Below are 20,824 nucleotides of genomic sequence, written 5' to 3' on the forward strand. Positions count from 1 at the left end.
GTCACTGCGACATTATGTCAAAGCAAATAATGCATCTCAAGTGACTTCCCATTTCTTATTATTTAACTTTCAAATTCTGTTTGTAAAAACGAATGCTCATTCGATGCAATTGTGTTGTGCCTCTCTGATACAATAGCTTCAATTTTCATGGACGAAAGGAATGCTGGCTGAAACCCATACATTACTGTACACAATAAATACGAGGGTCGTCGTGCTTTTTCACCTTACACATGCGACAGGATTTTATAGTACAAGGAGGAAAACTTAGAGAGACCTTGTCCACGAATGGCTGGTCCATGAAATCAGGACCACCGATGCTCAAGTTTAAAACATTGACCTTCTTCTGTATGGCATAATTGAATGCATCCAGGAACCAGGAGGTGTACGAAACCTGGAAAGCAGGTGGAACCAGAACATGTGTATTAGAAAACATAAAAATAGACACACACACGGACGGGGGTTGTAAACAATGATTGTTAGCTCAAATTGAAATCAGCAAACTCAAAATGACCAATTTAAACATTTTCACATTCACAAAACAGATACTTCAAAACACTATTTCAAGTTAAAAAAAAATCGTTATTTATTTCACAAAAAAAATACTTTTCTTAAAACCAGGAAACAAGGGCACATAGATCATCACAACAGATAAAATAGAGCAACGTCGATAGCATGCCATTACAAATCCAAATGCTTCTCAGCTAAAGCAAAGTTTAAAGATGGCACAAAGTTCCACCAGGAATAACCCAATATCAAATTTTGATTTTTTTTTTCTTTTCATTTTGACCCCTGTGATCCCAACTACCCACACCATGGGGCATGAACCAGGATGCAAATCCCCAAAAATCATTACATATTTCATGCGTTCCCCAATGTCGATTACATACATGTACAAAGTTTTCTTAAAAAAAAAAAAAAGTTGGAAAATGCACCCAAAATTGCATTTTTTGCAATTTTTGCCTTTTTTTTTTTGTATACAACATCGAGGCTCGTAGAAGAGCTAACATGCATCACACAAAAAGTCAAACCGACACACAAAACACAAAATAAGGGGAGCGGTAGACAAGGTGGGAAGAGAGGGGGAGGGACGGACACAAGCACAACATTTGAGAGCAAGGACATCGAGAACTGTGGGAGGGAGAGGGCTTGGGGGTAGGTGGGAGAGGTATAAAACATATGGACACTGCAAGGACTTCCAGGAAAGAAGTTGGAATTTCAAAAAAGTGTATCTGGGGTGAAAATTAGCGGGGGTAGAAAAGATCAAGGTTTTGCAGGCCTGCGGATTTCACGGAAACGATCGTTACCGGTAGCGTGTCGGTAACGTGATCACAAACACACAGAACCGAAAGTACGTTTCCCATCGCAGAAAGGCAGTGTAAGGCAAAAAGATGTAGTATTTACCTTCACGTGTGATTTTCAGCTAACTATTTTAGAAGTTGAGTTTTATTTCCAACAAAATTAGGCCGGCAAAGCAGATAGCATGTCGTTTCCCACATTCACGTTCGCGATATGACTTCCGCTTTGACGGACATGCGCATCGGTCTAAATCACAGACTTCCTTTTCAACATAGCATCCGTTGCTAGGCGAAAAAACCCCGAAAATGTCGCCTTAAAAACATTAGGAAAATGGCCATTCAGCGACGATTTTGAAGCGGATGCGATGGGGAAGGCTTGGTCACATTGCTTCGCTGCAAAGTATGTGCTACTCATTACACAGACATACGGAAGGAGGCATCGCGCCGGGGCATAAGCGGTCCACCACTGACGGCGATTGTAAACTACGTGAACGGCGTGACCTATGTTCACAAGCTAAAGGGAGACACTGACAACCCAACCTACTGCAGTACATTTGTTCCAATCCAGAATTTATTTAACAAATACTTAGGCCTATATCAGTACTGGGTAGGCCTATATTACTTTGCTAAACGCAAATAATTTCAATATTAAAACATAAAGATTGATAACAGTTTACAACAACAATAGTCCATAAATAATAAATAAATACAATATCATTGACATTTTAAAAATGAACGAAAATTTAATAATATTAATTTATTAATTTTAAAACAGGATAAGCCCATCAAATTGACAGAATTTGCTCTTCTCTGATAATAAACATCAACCTCAATAATGAACATGCGTTAATTACATTGCATACATGTAAATGACAAGATTTATTATTGGACACGACATTTTTAATTTTGTGTTACAAATGTTTTGCTTTACAAATCCTAAAGGAAATAAAAATCGTTTCCCATTAGGTTTGGGCATGGAACCGGAATTTTGTTTCCCACCGGTTCCCATAAACTTAAATCACGGAACCGAAAAACGGTTACCGATGAGATCTGAAATCCCCAGACCTGGTTTTGGATGGGGGAAGATAAGAGATGGTGGTGAACAGCTGTTTTAAAGACCTGGAAGGAGGAGTGGGATTGAAGGGAGTGGGGGAGTTTGTTCCAGAGGCGGGAGAAAAGGGGAATGAAAGAGTGAAGGTGAGCAGAGAGCTTTGATTTTGACAGTTTAACCATAAGAGGGTGGCTGGCAGATCTTGTGCGACCTGAAGGAATATTTGGGGGACAGCGCACACAGAGAGCTGGGGGAGCAAGGCCAGAGAGGAGTCGGTAGAAGACAGAAAGACCACCAACCTGCCTGCGGTGAGTGAGTGAAAGGCCCTCGGAGTTAGCTTCATCGCAGGAGATTCCAATGATTCTGAAAGCTTTGGTTTCAACAGCGTGAAGCCGGGCTAGGTGTGAGGCAGGAGCACCGGCCCAGAGGGGGGAACAGTATTCCATTGAGCTGCGGATGAAAGCCTTGTATGTGGTGAGGAGCTCAGGTGTGCCAAGGAAGGACTTCGCACGACAGGATGCCCAGACGGCGACTGGCTTTGGAGGCTAGCTTGGAAATGTGGTTTTCCCAAGAAAGATAATGGCAGATAGTGAGACTCAAAAGCTTGAGCGACAGAACTTCTTGGAGAGGATTGTTGAGAAAGTGGATGGGAGGGTTTTCCAGTCGGTCTTTTCGGAGAGACATAGTAAGAGTGTGAGATTTGTCAGGATTGAAAGACATGTTCCACTTGTTTGACCAGTCTGTGATTTTGTCCAGGTCTGCAGAGAGTGAGGAGGCTGCAGACTGCCGATCTGAGGGATGAGGAATGGAGCGGCAGAGAGTGGAGTCATCAGCAAAGAGATAGAGAGGATTTTCCAGAGAGTCGGAGAGATCATTGATGAAGACCAGAAATAGCACTGGGCCAGAACACTACCTTGGGGAACTCCAGCCAGAACAGGCAGGGGGGAGATGAGAGAAATCCATTCAGGGCCACACGTTGACTACGACCAGAGAGGAAGTCCGCAAGCCATGCGAGGAGATTTCCATGGATACCATAGGAGGAGAGTTTGGTGAGCAGAGCGGGGTGCCAGACCGTATCGAAGGCACGTGATATGTCAAGGGAGACAGCTCTGATTTCCTGTTTGGCATTGAGGACCTCCATCCATTGTTGAGACAGCAGAAGCAGCATGTCCAGGGTAGAGTGACCTGGTCTGAATCCAAATTGATGATCGGAGATCAAGCCATTGGAGAAGAGGAAGGATTTGATATCCGAAGCAATGATGGATTCCATGACTTTGCTGATAATTGGAAGCAGGCTGATTGGTCTGTAGTTGCAAGGATCTGTTTTTGCACCTTTTTTGTGTAAAGCAGTAACGTTTGCTGATTTCCAAGATGCTGGCAGATGACCTTGAGCAAAAGAGAGGGTGAAAAGAACAGAGAGAGGGTGAGATAGAGTGGCAGAGCAGGATTTTAGGACCCGTGGGCTGATGCCGTCTGGTCCAGTTGCAGAATCAGAGTCGAGGTTTGACAAAAACCTCCTCCACCTTGTCAGGAGAGAAGGACACAGAGTCCAGGAGCAGTTTGGTTCGACTGGGTAAGGTGGAAACAGAGAGAGATGGGTTTGGGACACAAGATTTTGAGGCAAAAACAGAGTTGAGGCATTCGACTTTGTCACGTGCGGTGTCAACTGTGTAGCCATTTGAGGTAATGCCCCCATTCCACTTATGCCGATTGGCCCCGATTAGCCCCGATCTCCAGGTCGGGAGCGATCGGGACACTTTGGGAAAAAACTGGTCATCTACGCTGTATCTACGTCCTAAGTACGCTCCGATTACGATCACTACGCTGTAACCACGCTCATCGTGGGTAGATCGGGTCCCTGAAGACCCGATCGAAGCCGTTTAGAGCCGCTGTGTTCCCGCTCGCGTACGCTGTAACCACGCTGCATTCGCGATTGCCGCCGCTCTGACACGATGCATTCCCGATCGCCGCCGATCTAAAACTGATCCAACGCCGATGCTGCCGATCTATTGCCGTTTCAACTACGTCATTCCCGACCAAACCGATCTAACTACGCTCTATTCCCATCTTTAAGCCGACTAAAAAGCAGATTTCAGGTCCCGATCCGTATAAATAGGGCCCGATTTGCTTGCCGATCATCAGTATCGTCGAAGACAGCCATGGATCAACATCAGAGAAATGGCCGTCTGCAGCTCGCTCTACTTCTCCAACAATATGCAATTAATGAAAGAAGAGCTGCTCAAGTGAGAAGAAGAATGAGAAGAAGAAGAAGAGAAACCAAAGCTTTCAGAATCATTGGAATCTCCTGTGATGGCTATCTCCGAGGGCCTTTCACTCACTCACCGCAGGCAGGTAGGTGGTCTTTCTGTCTTCTACCGACTCCTCTCCGGCCTTGCTCCCCCAGCTCTCTCTGTGCTTTGTCCCCCAAATATTCCTTCAGGTCGCACAAGATCTGCCAGCAACCCTCTGATGGTTAAACTGCCGAAATCTCGGCTCGCTGCTCACCTTCACTCTTTCATTCCTCTTTTCTCCCGCCTCTGGAACAAACTCCCACACTCCCTTCAATCCTACTCCTCCCTCCAGGTCTTTAAAAACAGCTGTTCACCACAATCTCTTATCTTTCCCCATCCAAAACCTTGATCTTTTCTACCCCCACGAATTCACCCCAGATCCACCTTGTTTGAAATTCCAACTTCTTTCCTGGAAGTCCTGGCAGTGTCCATATGTTTTATACCTCTCCCACCCCCCCCCCCCCTTTCCATGCCTCCTCCCCCAAAGCCCTCTCCCTCCCACAGATCTCTCGATGTCCCTGCTCTCAGATGTTGTGTTTGTGTTCCTCCCCCTCTCGCCCCATCTTGTCTACCGCTCCCCATGTTATATGTTTTATGTGTCGGTTTGTCTTTCTGTGTGATTAATGTTAGCTCTTTCACGAGCCTCGATCTTGTATACAAAAAAGAAAGAAAAAAAAGAAGAAAAAAAAAACCCTCAGTTCTGGGTCCGGCCATGGTTGACAGAAGAAAGAAGATTGCAGTTTGGGCACTACGACCGCTTGATGAATGAACTGAGGCTGGAGGACATCAACTCTTTCCAGAACTTTGTGAGGATGCCACCTGCTCTCTTTGATGAAATCCTCCACAGAATCACCCCGAGGATTGAGAAAGAAGATACCAGGCTGAGAAAGGCCCTACAACCTGGAATGAAGCTCGCCATCACCCTGAGGCATCTGGCTACAGGAGACCTCTACCCAACTCTCTCCTACGACTTCAGGGTCAGCAGAAACACCATCGTCAAGTTCATTCCGGAGGTGTGTCAAGCCATCGTTGCAGAGTTCAAAGAAGAAATGGTGAAGTGCCCTACCACCCCAGAAGAATGGACAGAAGTCGCTGATGATTTCGAAAGTAAATGGAACATCCCTCATGTGCTCGGAGCTCTTGATGGCAAACACGTCGCCCTCAGATGCGCACCCAACTCAGGCAGCCTCTACCACAACTACAAGGCCTTCTTCTCGATCGTGTTGATGGCACTGGTGGACGCCGACTATAAGTTCTTGTGGGTGGATGTTGGTGGAATGGGACACATGTCAGATGCTCAGATTTTCAATGCTTCGGAGCTCAAAGAGTGCATAGAGAATGAAACCATTGGATTCCCCGACCCCCTGGCCATGCGGAACGATGATGAAGAGATGCCATTCTTCATCCTTGGAGATGATGCCTTTGCTCTCCGCACCTACTTGATGAAACCCTATGCCAGACGTGGACTCTCTCCTGAACAACTCGTCTACAACTACCGCATCTCAAGGGGTCGACGAGTGGTGGAGAACGCCTTTGGCATCTTGGCAAACCGTTGGCAATGCTTGCTCAAGACACTACAACAGTATCCTGAGGTGGTGCGTGACCTGGTCGAAACTGCTATCTGTCTGCACAACATGCTCCGCATCCGGTTCCCAAATATTCAGCATGCCGAGGTGGACCAGGAGGATTATCGACACAACATCATCCCTGGTGAATGGAGAGATCAAGCCAACATGTTAGAGATGGAGCAGGCAGTTCGAGGTAACAGGGACAGTGTAGAGGCCAAGCGTCAGATGGAGGTACTGAGACTCTATTTTAGCAGCGCTGCTGGTGCAGTTCCATGGCAGGAGAGGATGGTGAGACATCATTAGAGACACTATGGGAAGGAGTTGAAAGACATTTTGGAGGACATTGTTGTATTGTTATGTATTGCATTGATAATGATTTCTATTGATATTCATGTGACAATAAACATTATGAAACTTGATATTCAATGTTTGCCTTGTGTTGGTTGGAAAGGGAGAAGTTATTATTGCTGGGTTGAGGGGATGAAAATGCATTGCAAAATGAAAGGTCTTCAAAATAAAAGCTAAAAATTTGACAAGTTTTTGCTGGGTAGAGGGGATCAAAGTTTGCATTCACTTAATTAAAAGGTCATAAAATTAAAAGCGGTAAAATTGATCATTAATAATATTTGTTTAACTTGTACCGCTTTAAATTTTAGACCATGGGGTTATTGGGCAATGCAATTTGGCTCATGCAGTTATCAATTCCACTTAACAACGTTGACAAAAATTGTCGTGTCGAAATACTTGATCGGGTGAGGCTGATGCAATCCGGACCGATTTATATACAGCGGCTTTGATCGGCATTGGAGCGGGACGGATAGGTAACGATCGTCGTCGAAACGGCACAAGATAATCCTCCCGCTGCAGCGACGCTGTAATCACGATCAAGCCGTTCTAACTACGATCAAGCCGTTCTAACTACGATCGTTCCGATGGACTACGTTGCATTCACGCTGTAATCACGATCAGTCCCGCTATTTCAGATCGGGATGGAAATTTTAAACATGTTTAAAAAATCGCCCCGATCTATTTTTTTGTCCCGATCGACAAAGATCGAAGACGTTCCGTTTACGATCATGCCGATTGATCCCGTTCCAAATAGGATCGTTCCCGTTGTGCAGATCGGGGTCGATCGGCATAAGTGGAATGGGGGTATAAGGGAGGGGATGGAAGGGGAACAAACACCAGAAACGGATTTGACGAGATGCCACCAGGATTTGGAGGAAGGAGACAGGTTTGAGAGTTTGACCCTTTAACCCTACCCCAGGGTGCAGGGCAAAATTATACTGCTCTTGCCCCTTCATGCCATGTGGTGATAAAAACTACCAAGTTTGGTGAATTTCTGCCCAACCGTTTATTTAGTAACCACATGGTGAATTTGTACAGATCCCTTCCTAATCTTATTTAAATTGGTGATTTTCATCATGCCAATGGAATGCCAGACAATTAAAAAAAAATTGGTCATAAATTACAACTAACTTTCTCTCTAAACTTATTTTCAACATTACACGGTTTGCTTTTCTTTTATGAATCAGGATTCAACAACTTGAATCATTTCATCAGACAAAAAATATGGAGGTCTCTTTTTCTCCATGAAAAACAGCTTTCTCAGAATACAGACTACCTACAAACTTTGTCAGAAAATAAACAGTTCCCAGTGCAACATGCCACAAGCACTGAAGCGTTACAGCGAGCAGCACAAGCCTGGCAGGATGAAATTGCTCAAATATTTCAAAAAGACCTCATGGAAGACTTTGTTCTTAGTTAGACACCAACATGGCGTGGTGAATGTCACAGATGGTTTGCTTTGAAGAAGAATTCCTTGCTGGCAGAAATGAAATGTTTACAGAAGTTTGTTCAGTGAATAAACGTTGTGATCTAGTGACATGGATGATACTAATGCATATTCTGTTACCCCATTACACCATGAGGACAAATACACCGGTATATACTTGCTTGCCCAATGTAGTGTATCACAAACTATAACTGATGTATGAAAACTACATGTACTTCAACCATGAGCATCATGATGAGAAACTGATTATCCCTACTGTGGCTATAAAGTTGAATGTTTGTTTATTTTTGTTTATTTTTGGTTTAATGGTAAAGTTTGCAAATCCGAATAACAGTAAACAAATGTTAAAGCTGTTCAGAGAGTTTTTGATCAAAAGCACTGGATTAAATGTAACGACATTTATTAGGGATTACCAACTACTTACTGTAACATTGTGACTACATTAGTGAAAAATAAGGATGGGTTGAATGCAGGCGGCGGAAAGGGTGGGTTGATGGCAGGTGGCGGCGAGGGTCGTTTGACGCTAGTTTGAGGGCAAGTGGTGGAAAGGATGGGTTGAGAGCAGGTGGCGGCAAGGATGGGTTAAAAGCAGGGGGCGGCAAGGGTGGGTTGACAGAAGGTGGTGGTGAGGGAGGGTTGAGGGCGGGTCGAGGCTAGGCTGCGGTGAGTCAAGGACAGGCAGATCGATGGCAGGTGGTGGCAAGTCAAGGGCAGGCTGCGTCAAGTCGAGGGCAAGTGGCAGCGAGTCGAGATTCAAGGGCAGGCAATGGTGAGGATGGTTCGAGGGCAGGTCAAGGATTGTTTTCACACCCTGTTGATGTCCCTGTGCTGCCCCACTGTTCTCCTCCCCTCCAATCCAGTTGATAAAGTAATCTATTAAATAACTGTGGTGTTTAAAGAGTGCCCCCATGGTGGGCCACATAACTTCCATTTTATTGCAAGGAAATGTAATGAAAAGTTTTTTTTTTGAACTTAGAAGTTTTTTTCCTCCTCAAAACAGTCTCTAATTGATGCAAAGTGTGGCTTGGGTATATATTTGTCTTTATAAACGTACTAGCTGAAGTATCTGGCGTTTCCCTGAGGATGGGGAGAGGCAGAGTGGAGGGGTAGGCCAGGGGAAGGTGGAAGGAGAAGAAGTAGAGGGGTAGGGGAAGAGGGATTGGAAGGGGAAGAGGAAAGGGGGAAAGGGAGGGGAGGTGAGGGGGGAAAGGGAGAGGAGGGAAGTGGGGTGGGAGGAGGAATAGTGGGTGGAGGGGAGGGGAAGGGTAGAGAAGAAGGGAGAGGCGGGAGGTGGGAGGGACGAGAGGAGGTAGGGAGCAGGTGGAGGGAGAGGAGGAATGGGGAAGGGAGGAGGAAGGTGGAGGGGCAGGAGATGGAGGAGGGGAGGGAGGAAGGGGAGAGGCGGGAGGTGGGGGGGACGGGAGGGAGAGGAGGGAAGAGTGGGGGGGGGGGGAGGGGAGAGGAGGGAAGTGGGGAAGGGGAGAGGAGGGAAGTGGGGAAGGGGGAAATTGGGAGGGAAGGGGGAAGGTGGAGGGGCAGGAGAAGGGAGGTAAAGGAGAGAGGGAGGAGAGAAATGTACTGTGTGTGTATATATATACAGTCACATGAAAAAGTAAGTACACCCCATGTAAAGTTTTGACTTTTTCAACATATTTCAACATACAGCTATTTGATCTTCATTTCAACAATATTGATAGATAAAGGTGATATAATATAACAAATATCATGAAACATTTACATTTTGTAGTCCATTGTGCAATTTAAATAAACATCAATGCAAATTTCACATGTGGAAAAAGTAAGTACACCCCGACATTTATCACTACTTCAAATACCTAAAATTAGAATCAGGTGCATCAGCTCAGGTGCAAATGATTAGAACATCGTCAGAGAGGATCTTGGAGGAACCTGTCTTATTTAAACCTCAGACATTTAGTTTGGTTTGCTCTTTGTTGTTGAAGTGTGCGGCGTCACCATGCCGAGATCAAAAGAGCTCTCTGAGGCCTTCAGAAAGAAGGTTATAGATGCCTACGAGTCTGGGAAGGGATTTAAAAAGATCTCCAAACAATTTGAAATCAATCATTCGACTGTCCGGAAGATCATCTACAAGTGGAGAAGATTCCAAACAACTGCCAACTTGTTCAGGCCAGGCTGCCCCCAGCAAGTTCAGCCCGAGAGCAGACCGCAAGATGCTGAAAGAAGTCTCTAAGAACCCCAGAATGTCATCACGGAACCTACAGGTAGCTCTTGCCACTGTTGATGTCAAAGTGCACGAGTCTACCATTGGAAAGAGGCTGCACAAATTTGATTTACATGGCCTGGAGGAAACCTTTGCTGTCCAGAAAGAACATCAGGGCAAGACTAAAGTTTGCCAATGGACACCGAGGCAAAGACCAGCACTTTTGGAACAATGTGCTCAGCACTCAGATTTGTCAAAGGTAGAGCTATTTGGCCACAGTACCAGAAGACATGTTTGGCAAAAACAAAGACAGCATTTGACCACAATAACCTGATACCAACTGTAAAGCATGGTGGTGGAAATATTATGGTTTGGGGCAGCTTTTCTGCATCAGGGCCTCGGCACCTCACCATCATAGAATCCACTATGAATTCTTAATTGCACCAGAGGGTGCTTGAGGATAATGTGAGGCCATCTGTCGGGAAGTTGAAGCTCACCGAGGGTGGACCTTGCAACATGACAATGACCCTAAACATACCAGTAAATCCACCAAGGAATGGCTGAAAATAAAGAAATGGAGGGTTCTGGAATGGCCAAGTCAAAGCCCGGATCTAAATCCCATCGAGATGTTGTGGGGGGATTTGAAATGAGCTGTGCATGCAAGAAACCCCTCAAACATCGCACAGCTGAAAGAATTCTGCATGGAGGAGTGGGCAGAAATTTCTCCCAGTCGATGTCAGAGACTGGTAGACAGTTATAAGAAACGCATACTTGAGGTTGTTTCTGCCAAAGGGGGCAATACCACCCATTAGAGCCAAGGGTGTACTTACTTTTCCACATGCGAAATTTGCATTTGTTTATTTAAATTATACAATGGACTACAAAATGTAAATGTTTCATGATATTTGTTATATTATATCACCTTTATCTATCAATATTGTTGAAATGAAGATCAAATAGCTGTATGTTGAAATATGTGAAAAAGTCAAAACTTTACATGGGGTGTGCTTACTTTTTCACGTGACTATATATATATATATATATATATATATATATATATATATATATATATATATATATATATATATATGTGTGTGTGTGTGTACACGTTTGGGGGGGGGGGTGGCTTTGACAGGCCCCTCTGTTTCGGGGAGGGGGGAGAAGGAAAGGGGGACAAATTTACCCATGTGAAGTGCGCTTTAATGTCAGCGTTCCTCAGGTAAAAAAGGAATTTGTAATACCCTGTGCCACTACCACCAGGTGGTGCTATACGGCACATATACAAAGATAATTTAGGCTCCCCCCGCCCCATACTCCCCTGCGTGAGGCTGCGGCCACCTAGCCTATGTCCCAACCACCCCCCACCCTGCCCACAAAGTTGTTTTTGTACCCCAAGTCTGGAGTTTGAAACTTAAAAGATGTGGCCGTGCATAAGGAACAAAGAAAGAAAGACAAAGCCACAGAGAACGAGGGAGACATTGGTGGGTGTGTGTATGCGCACACACACACACACACACACACACACACACACACACACACACACACACACACACACACACACACACACACACCAGGGAACCTTCATGGATACGTAAACGTATGGTTAAGAATACAAACCTGTTGAAACCTTATCCGACTTAATCATATTCCATGTTACACTTTTGTTATGCAATTCCCAGTAAAAGTGCACCATTTCAATATGGTTGCCTTCTGGTTTGTGAATCGGGGAAATTGGTAGAACATATGAAAATATAGGGGACCAAAGATAACAGAGGGTGTCCATTCTTGCCCCAAATAATATTAACGGTTTCCATGAAAAGGTGTTGTTATAAGCTTTGTCTATTTGATTTTAATGAAGCTCAATTTACTCTTCAGGTAAAATGATCATTTCAACTCACAAGACCCTTTATATTTAAAAATATTAGAAATAAAAAAATATGCATGTATATCGAGGGTGAAAGAAGAAAACAACTTTCAAAATAAGTGCCCTGTTCTAAAGAAGTAAAGACAGGAATGATGATGTGGTAAAATGCCAAGTAAAGGAAATATTATGCATTTTGGAGTTTGATCACTCACTGTGGAGTTCGATATGAGCATTAACTGTGAGGTGTCCCGAGAATGCCTCAGCCGACAGTCACAAACCTGATTGTTGGTAAACACACGAAAGATGTGGAGTTCTGCATCAGGAGCAAAGCCTTGACATTCACGCATACTCGCAATCACACCCGCAACAAACGTGCCATGGCCAAGGCCTATGGAGTGTAGGGAATGAAGTAATGCACTCACAAAAAACAAAAAAAAACAATGTATGAACATAACATAAAATAATCGCTGAAAAGAAATAATATAAATATATGTTTTAATCAAATGGGGTTATCGACATAAAGTTTACAAACATAAATGATGGAGGGAGGGAGGGAGGGAGGAGAATTGAGAAAACAAAAGATGGGATGAAGAAGAAGGACGTTTTGAGGGGATAGGATCACTTTGGGGTAAAATACAAAGTGCAAGGTGGAGAAGGAAGAAAGGGTTTTAAAAGACTTGTTATTGTGCATGTAATTTACAAATGGACCCAAACCAAGTTAACGGTGAAGTCAAACAAGAAAAAGCAGCGAAATTCCTACATTAATAATAATAATAATAAATCACTTTTATAACGAAAAAAAGAATTAATAAGCAACAAAAAAATTAAACACTTTCGTGAAAAATTGATCCATTTATCAGTATCGCTGTCAATTCTAGTTTGAAATGGGTTAACATCAGGAAAGTAGTGCTTAAACATAACGAAGTAAAACTATAAAGACCAATCAGAGATCGGAAAGCCTCACCAGGACTTTGTGCTTCATGTAATTAATAATATACGTAATTATACTACGTACTCACGTTTCAATGGGAAGTAATTAATAGATGTAATCACGTTTTAATGGTACTCAATTTTAATAGACATACTCACGTTCCAATGGTACGTAATTAATAGACTACTCACGTTCCAATGGTACGTAATTAATAGACGTACTCACGTTTCAATGGAACGTAATTAATACACGTACTCACGTTTCAATGGAACGCAATTAATAGACGTACTCACGTTTCAATGGTACGTAATTAATAGACGTACTCGCGTTTCAATGGTACGTAATTAATAGACGTACTCACTGTTCAATGGTACGTAATTAATAGACGTACTCACATTTCAATGGTACTCAATTTTAATAGACATACTCACGTTCCAATGGTACTTAATTAATAGACGTACTCACGTTCCAATGGTACGTAATTTTAATAGACATACTCACGTTCTAATTGTACTCGATTTTAATAGACACGCTCCTGCTCCAATGGTACGTAATTTTAATGGCCATACTCCCGTTCCAATGGTACGTAATTTTAATGGACATATTCACGTTCCAATGGTATGTAATTTTAATAGACATACTCACGTTCCAATGGTACGTAATTTTAATAGACATACTCACGTTCCAATGGTACGTAATTTTAATAGACATACTCACGTTCCAATGGTACGTAATTTTAATAGACATGCTCCTGTTCCAATGGTACGTAATTTTAATAGACATACTCCTGTTCCAATGGTACGTAATTTTAATAGACATACTCCTGTTCCAATGGTACGTAATTTTAATAGACATACTCCTGTTCCAATGGTACGGAATTTTAATACATACTCCTGTTCCAATGGTACGGAATTTTAATAGACATACTCCTGTTCCAATGGTATGGATTTTAATAGACATACTCCTGTTCCAACGGTACGTAATTTTAATAGATGTACTCAACATCAGGTTGTGTTTGATGCCGTGTCATTGACTACATACTCATGAGATAATCTCCACAATGGTGATCATTTGTATTTGCGTCATATCCTGGATATGGGTATCCCACTATGCCGGACTAACGTGAGCTTACTGGTCTAAGTTTTATCATAGTGCAGGAACCAAGAAAATAAATAACAATGATAAGACAAAGTAATCAAACCATCATCGAGGGTCTTCTCGTTGGTCCAGTTTGTTCGTTCCTTCACGTTCTTGAAATGTGGATGACGCTCGCTCAAGCCTGTGTCAAAAACTGCTACCTTAACACCGGCACCTGGTAAAGCAAAATGCAACAAATGCTTTGCACACGAAACACATTCCACATCCTTGACCTTTACTGCATTACAGAAAATGGCAACTAATGCATTGGTTTTCTTACCAATATGGTTTTGTATCACATACACAAAGGTCATAAAAAAACGGAACAAAAAATGCAATTAACTACTGTAGTTCCCTCAGTTATAATCAGTGCATCTCATCCGATGCAAGCAGTGGAGGTGTACTGTGTAGTGTGTCGTACCAGTAAATTCAAAACTAAGGAGCTGATACTCTCGGTACCCTGGTGTTTTGGGTGGCATGAGGAATATATCTGTATAATATGAAAGCTAAATCTTGTCCGATTTTTGAAATATCACATACACAAGCCAAGTTACAATGATGGTTGCCATGGCAACATAATTCAGCCAATCACCGCGGTGATCTAATGATGTTAAGATAATATCATGAGGAATATATATATGCAATATGAAAGGTAAATGGTCAACAGTTTTTGAAATATTGCATACATAAAGTGAATGAATGAATGAATGAATGATCGTTTTAAGGCCATTTTCCCCGCTAGAGCAGGGGTTAGCCTTACTTACATAAAGTACAGTACAGTTTTCAGTCAGGTCGGTCTCTTGACTGCCACTGGCAACATGTAGCCCAGTGCTATCTGCCACATGGCCGGGTAGTCGGCGACTAAACTGACTACCCTCACTGGTGACTGTGACACACTGCAGAACTAAAATCAACACCTGTTAAAGGGCGGATGAGCTCCCTTCGGGAGCCAACAGCCGTCCAGTATGGAGATGGTGTCTCCTAAAAAACACCCATCCGGTTGGACCGGTTCTTTAGGTAGAAGGTTGCAGACAGCAACCGCCCAAGGTAGTACTACCGTTCTGACTTAGGAGCGTTATAGTGGTGCCCGGAACCATCTTGCACTCTCCGTGTTAGGATCGCTGGTCTTACTTTCTGTCTCACTCAAACTATAGCTACCGGACTAGCTTCAATCTCGCTTTCTCACAAACAAACATCATACACTTTTCATCATACACTTTCCTTTTCTTTTATTTCAGGCCTGGCCTTGATGAGGGCTATATAGTCCGTGCCTGGAGCCAACATTAAAATAAAAAAACCTTGGACAGCTGATCGGTCAGTCGGTCGGAGCTCAATTTAATGTCCCCCATCTCTGATTTTGGCGGAGGGGTGGAGCACAAAATAAAATATGAAGGGCTTTTCTGGAACTAAAACCATACTTTAACATGAATGGCAATCTTCGACATTGCGACGTCGATCGATATGCCTCCGCCCAGATTATTACCTCATTATACATACTGATACATACCAAGTTTGATTTAAATCCCTTCAGCTGTTCTCAAGCATCACATTTTTACCTAGCATGACCTCTGACACCAAAATCTAATCAGTTCATCTTTTCATCATAATATATACTTGTATCAAGTTTGGTCAAAATCACATCACTGGTTCACAAGTTAGATCGGTAACAGAATTTTTACCGAACGGGACATCTGCCATTTAACCTTTGACACCTTAAACCCAAAATCTAATTAAGCTACAGTTCACTACAGATTGGTGGGTTTTGTTCTTCCATTGAATTGACAGCTTATAAGGGATTTGTATGAATTGATAAATCAGTTATATTACTCCAGCAGGAATACCCGACATCACCCAACAGCCAACACCGCCCATGCACATTCAGACACCGCCGACAAATGCTTTGTCCCACCATCGCAGGCTGACCAGGCGCCCTATGTTATGGGATCGTCTCCTTTTCATACTTTCCCGGGACGCCATTTGTGTCTGTGGTCGTGTCCGTGCCGATGTCCCACCATTGTGTCCGTGCCATGTCGATGTCCCACGGTCGTGTCCGTATCGTGCACGTGTCCCACCCCACTGGAGAGTGGCGTGGTACTAATGGGAAGGGGGAGGGGAGGGAGGATGGTGTGGGTATTATAAGGGTGATGGTTGATGGGGGATACAGCACATCTGGCGAGGTGTGATTGGTCGCCGGCAGGCCAACACAGGGGTATAATTCACCACTCAAATTACCAGTGTACATGTGCTGATAGCTGGGTAGAGATAGTCTCACAGTTTTGTGCGACAACTGTTTCTACCTCCTAATCGTGGGGATGGCATTCTCTCTCAATTGTGGTGGATAACCCTAAGATCTAGCCATCTCTGTTGTTTCAAAACAGTGCTCTGTAAAATGTTTCAATTTTGTTTTTTTTCCAAAAAATTTCAAAATTTTCAACAAAAGCTAACTTTATGTAGGCCTGATCCATACTCGAGTATTTCAGACAAACCTCGTCAAATTTCTGGCAAAATTAGGGTGGGTGGGCCATTGGTGTAGCATGAAAACATGTCTGTTTGTATTACTACGACCACCAAGGATGCATGGACTAGGCATATTTGTGGAAAATCGAAGATTATTCGCCATTTGAGTTAAACGGTATCGCGATGCAACTCGTAGACAGCACGGATATGGCGGTCCACCCCCCAGGTGTGATGAAACAGCTAACCGTGAAGAAGAAGATTTCGACTTTTAATCGCAAAACTACTTATTTTATAAATCGCAAATTGGAAAAAGACACCATATCTATTGTGTGGGGTACCAAGGGATAGATTAGCATTGAGGTAGTCTGAGCGTTTGGGTTCCCCTTCAACCAAAATCGAATCAGATTGTTCTTGTCACCTACCCACTTCATCCACCAAGTTTTGTCATAATCCGTCTGCGTTTTGAGATATCGTGCTATATATTTTATTGGGCCAAAATTATACAGTTCGCACATCGTAACATCATTACTACAACACCGCACCGTTACCGACCATCACTATCTGCATGCTCTTTCATCCATCTTGTGGAGAGGCAATGAAGCAATGCTGAAAACATCAAGTCATCCATGTCACTGTACTTTGGAAAGGCCGAACGACATGTCAGTGTACATTTGGCTGATTCCTTCACTTCTATCAATGTAATTTCTTCAGACAACTTAAAATGGTCAGCTTCATGTCTGCTTGATGCCACAGACACTGCCTGGACTAGTCAGACCACAGCAAAGCCAGGGCCTGCTCCCAAAACTGGTACCGTACGCTATCCTTACTTCCGCTCGCGTTCTTGCCTTTCTTATCCAAAGATAAGCAAGATGACGAGCATCAAAATTTGAAGACGAAAGCTTTTCCAGTCTCGCTTTGATTGACGTCTCAAGAACGGCCCACACTTTCTGCCGGGTTGGCCGCTCAGGAGGGTTAATAAACCACCATTCACAAGCGGCCTGCCCGGCAAAAACTCCTTGCCTTTCATGGCACTTGATAATAAAGTTAGGCAAATTACAAAATAACAGTAAATAGAAAAATGAATAAATAACTTCTTTTTTTTTTTTTGCTAATCATCAAAATTCATCTCCAAGACTATCTTAGTCGGTCATACACAACTAAAGAGGAGAACAAACATGATAAATGTCAAAAAATAACTCCCCTTTCATTTTGGGTCCTGCTGTGAACATTCTCCCCTTACAAACCACATAAATACTTGAGCCTGGTCATAAGCCTCCAATGATTTTAAAAAAACTTTTCCTCCCAGAAGCATTCTTGTTCCAAAAAAAAAAAGATCCCGATTACAAATTCAATCCACTCACCCATGTAACCCATGGCCCACAGCAAATCAGCCTGCAAGGTCTGAGCTACTTGGCGAGGGATGGCCCGGAGAAGCCGCCTGCTCGAATGGCGACCAGTTGCATGCCAGAAGCCAAGGCCGAGAGCGAGGCTGCCACGACGAGGTGGCCGCCATACAGTAGACCAACAAGGGCCTTCCACTAAGGAGAGGAAATAAGCAATGAGGATGGTGGAAGAAAATTTAACCAAATGAGGAGGAAATTACTTGTGAGCTTGAGAGAAGAATATATGAATGATCGTTTTAAGGCCATTTTCCCCGCTAGAGCGGGAGGGGGGGGGGGGGGGGGGGGGTTAATCACTTGAGAGCAATAGTTAACATCGGCTGAAACCTACCTGTGCACAGATGGTACAGCATCCACGCACATCTCAACCATTGATCTCGCTACACCCACACCACCAATACATTATTATTCTTATCCACAGTCCTCATTGGCAATAATGAAAAAAAAAAAAGGCAAGCAATCAAAAAAAGAAATGTGCTCACATGACGTGCATGAATATTTATATGGCTTCTATGCCAGAGATTCTTTAAAAGCAGCAGGTGGTGGGTGCATTGCAAGTCATTACCCATCCCCCCTCGTGGTCTTCGTTTTATCCCACCAGACCCAACCCCCTCACAATCCTCACATGCAAATCGAAGGACTTCCGTTCTCCACTTTCACTCTGATTCTCTACTCTTTTCTTGTTTTTGCACCACCTCCTCCCTCCCCCCCCCCCCCCCCGCCTCTTTTGTCCAACTGTGGCCCAAGCATCCGTTTACCATCCGTCACCTCACTCTTCCATGAGCCTCAAGCTTGTACAAAATACAAATTAACGAATGCCAAGGATCTGAAAAAAAATAAAGGCTGCTGTTCCAAACAAGAGAAAACCTGATGGTGCCTTGTTAGGCCTGTCTCTGGTGTATGCTCCCCTTCCAACTCTTCCCTCTATTCAAATGGCTCCACAGCCGACTCTGCCAGTGAAAAGGCCGAATGGCTCAATTCTGTGTTTGCTCCCAAATCTTGTCTCCAAACCCTCGCTCTCATAACCCATCCTTCCCTGTCATACACAACTGCTCCTGGACGCTGTGTCATTTGCACCTGATAAGGTTCTTTCAAACTTTGGTTCTGACTCTGCTAATGGCCCGGATGGTATAAACTCACATGTCCTAAAATCCTGCTCTGCTGGCCTTGCACTTCCTCTCTTTGCCCTTTTCACCCCCTGATATTTGTGCTAGGTCATCTTCCATCTGCTTGGAAATCTGCCAAAATCACTGCACTACATAAAGAGGTGCAAGAACCGATTCCCTTAACTACAGACCTATCAGCATACTTTCAATCATCAGCAAGGTCATGGAATCCATCATCGCAGTTGATATGAAATCATTCCTTTTCTCCAACAACCTCATCTCAGGTCACCAATTTGGTTTCAGACCAGGTTAGTCCATCTTGGACAAGCTGCTTCAACTCACCCAGCAATATATGGAGGTCCTCAATGTCAGACATAAAATCAGAGCCGTCTCTCGAGACATATCTCATGCTTGTTGTCTCGTTCTCCAAGTTGTAGAACACAAAATGTGATAACAGCTCTTATGGCAATGGAAAAGTGTCACCAAGCTCAAGTCCATTATGTTGAGAAAGGAAAAAATGTCTCCAATCTCTTTCCGCCATTTTTATAAGTCACACGCCTCTTCATTTTGGGGTATTATAATGATGTTTGTATTTGTGATGGTCATTACTTTTTTATAGAATAAATAAAGGGCATTAATTATGGAGAGGAAAGATTTTTTTTTTGAATACCAAGTCGAGGCTCATGCAAGTGCTAACACATATGAATGAATGAATGAATGAATGAATGAATGAATGATCGTTTTTTAAGGCCATTTTCCCCGCTAGAGCAGGGGTTAGCCTAACACATAGAACACATAATAAAGGGAGATGAGAGACAAGAGGGGGAGAGAAAGGGAAGCACAACAACAGTAGAGAACAGGGACATCAGGAGATCTGTGGTAGGGAGAGGAATGGGGCAGGGTACATGGTATAAAGCAAATGAACACTACTAGGACTTCCAGGAAAGCAAACGGAATTTGAAGGAGGTGGATTTGGGGTGTATTAACAGGGTAGAAAAGTTCAAGGTTTTGGATGGGGGAAGATAAGAGATGGTGGTGAACAGCTCTTTGAAAGACCTGCAGGGAGGAGTGGGATTGAAGAGGGTGAGGGAGTTTGTTCCAGAGGTGGGAAAAAACAGGAATGAAAGAGTGAAGGTGAGCAGAGAGTCTTGATTTTGGCAGTTTCACAAGAAGAGGGTTGTTGGCAGATCTTGTGCGACCTGCAGGAATATTTGGAGGACAGGCCTGAGGAGCACAGACAGAGCAGGGGGAGCTAGGCTGGAGAAGAGTCGGTAGAAAACAGAAAGACCACCAACCTGCCTGTGGTGAGAGAGTGAAAGGCCCTCAGAATCAGCTTCATCGCGGGAGATTCCAATGATTCTGAAAGCTTTGGTTTCCACATATGTTAAGCCGAGCTAGGTGTGAGGCAGGAGCACCGGAACAGAGGGGAGAGCAGTATTCCCATCAAGCTGCGGATGAAAGCTTTGCATGTGGTGAGGAGCTCAGAAGTGCCAAGGAAGGACTTCGCACAATGGAGGATGCCAATAACAAGAAGATGTTGATAAATATCAATCAATGTTTTAATCAAGAAGGTTTTCACAAAATCAATTGATCTTCCAATATCACACGTATCTGAGAATGTTCTTAAATTGCAAGATTCTCCTCTCCAATGCCTATTTCCATCTCCATGAAAATTGCAGAGACGATTCAGTTCTACAATACAAAATATGTTCACATAATTAGAGAGGGTGGGGGGGGGGGGGCAGAAGAG

The 20,824-nt window shown here is 43.6% G+C and overlaps 1 protein-coding gene across 1 annotated transcript in view; it reads right to left on the minus strand.

Moving 5' to 3' along the window:
* MBTPS1 (membrane bound transcription factor peptidase, site 1) overlaps positions 1-20,824 on the minus strand; it is a 197,594-nt gene that overhangs the window by 155,068 nt on the left and 21,702 nt on the right. Inside the window, exons 4-7 of the mRNA XM_078772991.1 lie at positions 17,930-18,106; positions 14,176-14,286; positions 12,322-12,431; positions 275-391 (exon numbers count right to left, since the gene is read on the minus strand). Coding sequence (XP_078629117.1) covers positions 275-391; positions 12,322-12,431; positions 14,176-14,286; positions 17,930-18,106 — 515 coding nt within the window. The remainder of the gene's footprint in view (positions 1-274; positions 392-12,321; positions 12,432-14,175; positions 14,287-17,929; positions 18,107-20,824) is intronic.

The sequence above is a fragment of the Myxine glutinosa genome, chromosome 2 (genome assembly GCF_964187855.1).
Source record: "Myxine glutinosa chromosome 2, kmMyxGlut1.1, whole genome shotgun sequence".
NCBI classification, from domain to species: Eukaryota; Metazoa; Chordata; class Myxini; order Myxiniformes; family Myxinidae; genus Myxine; species Myxine glutinosa.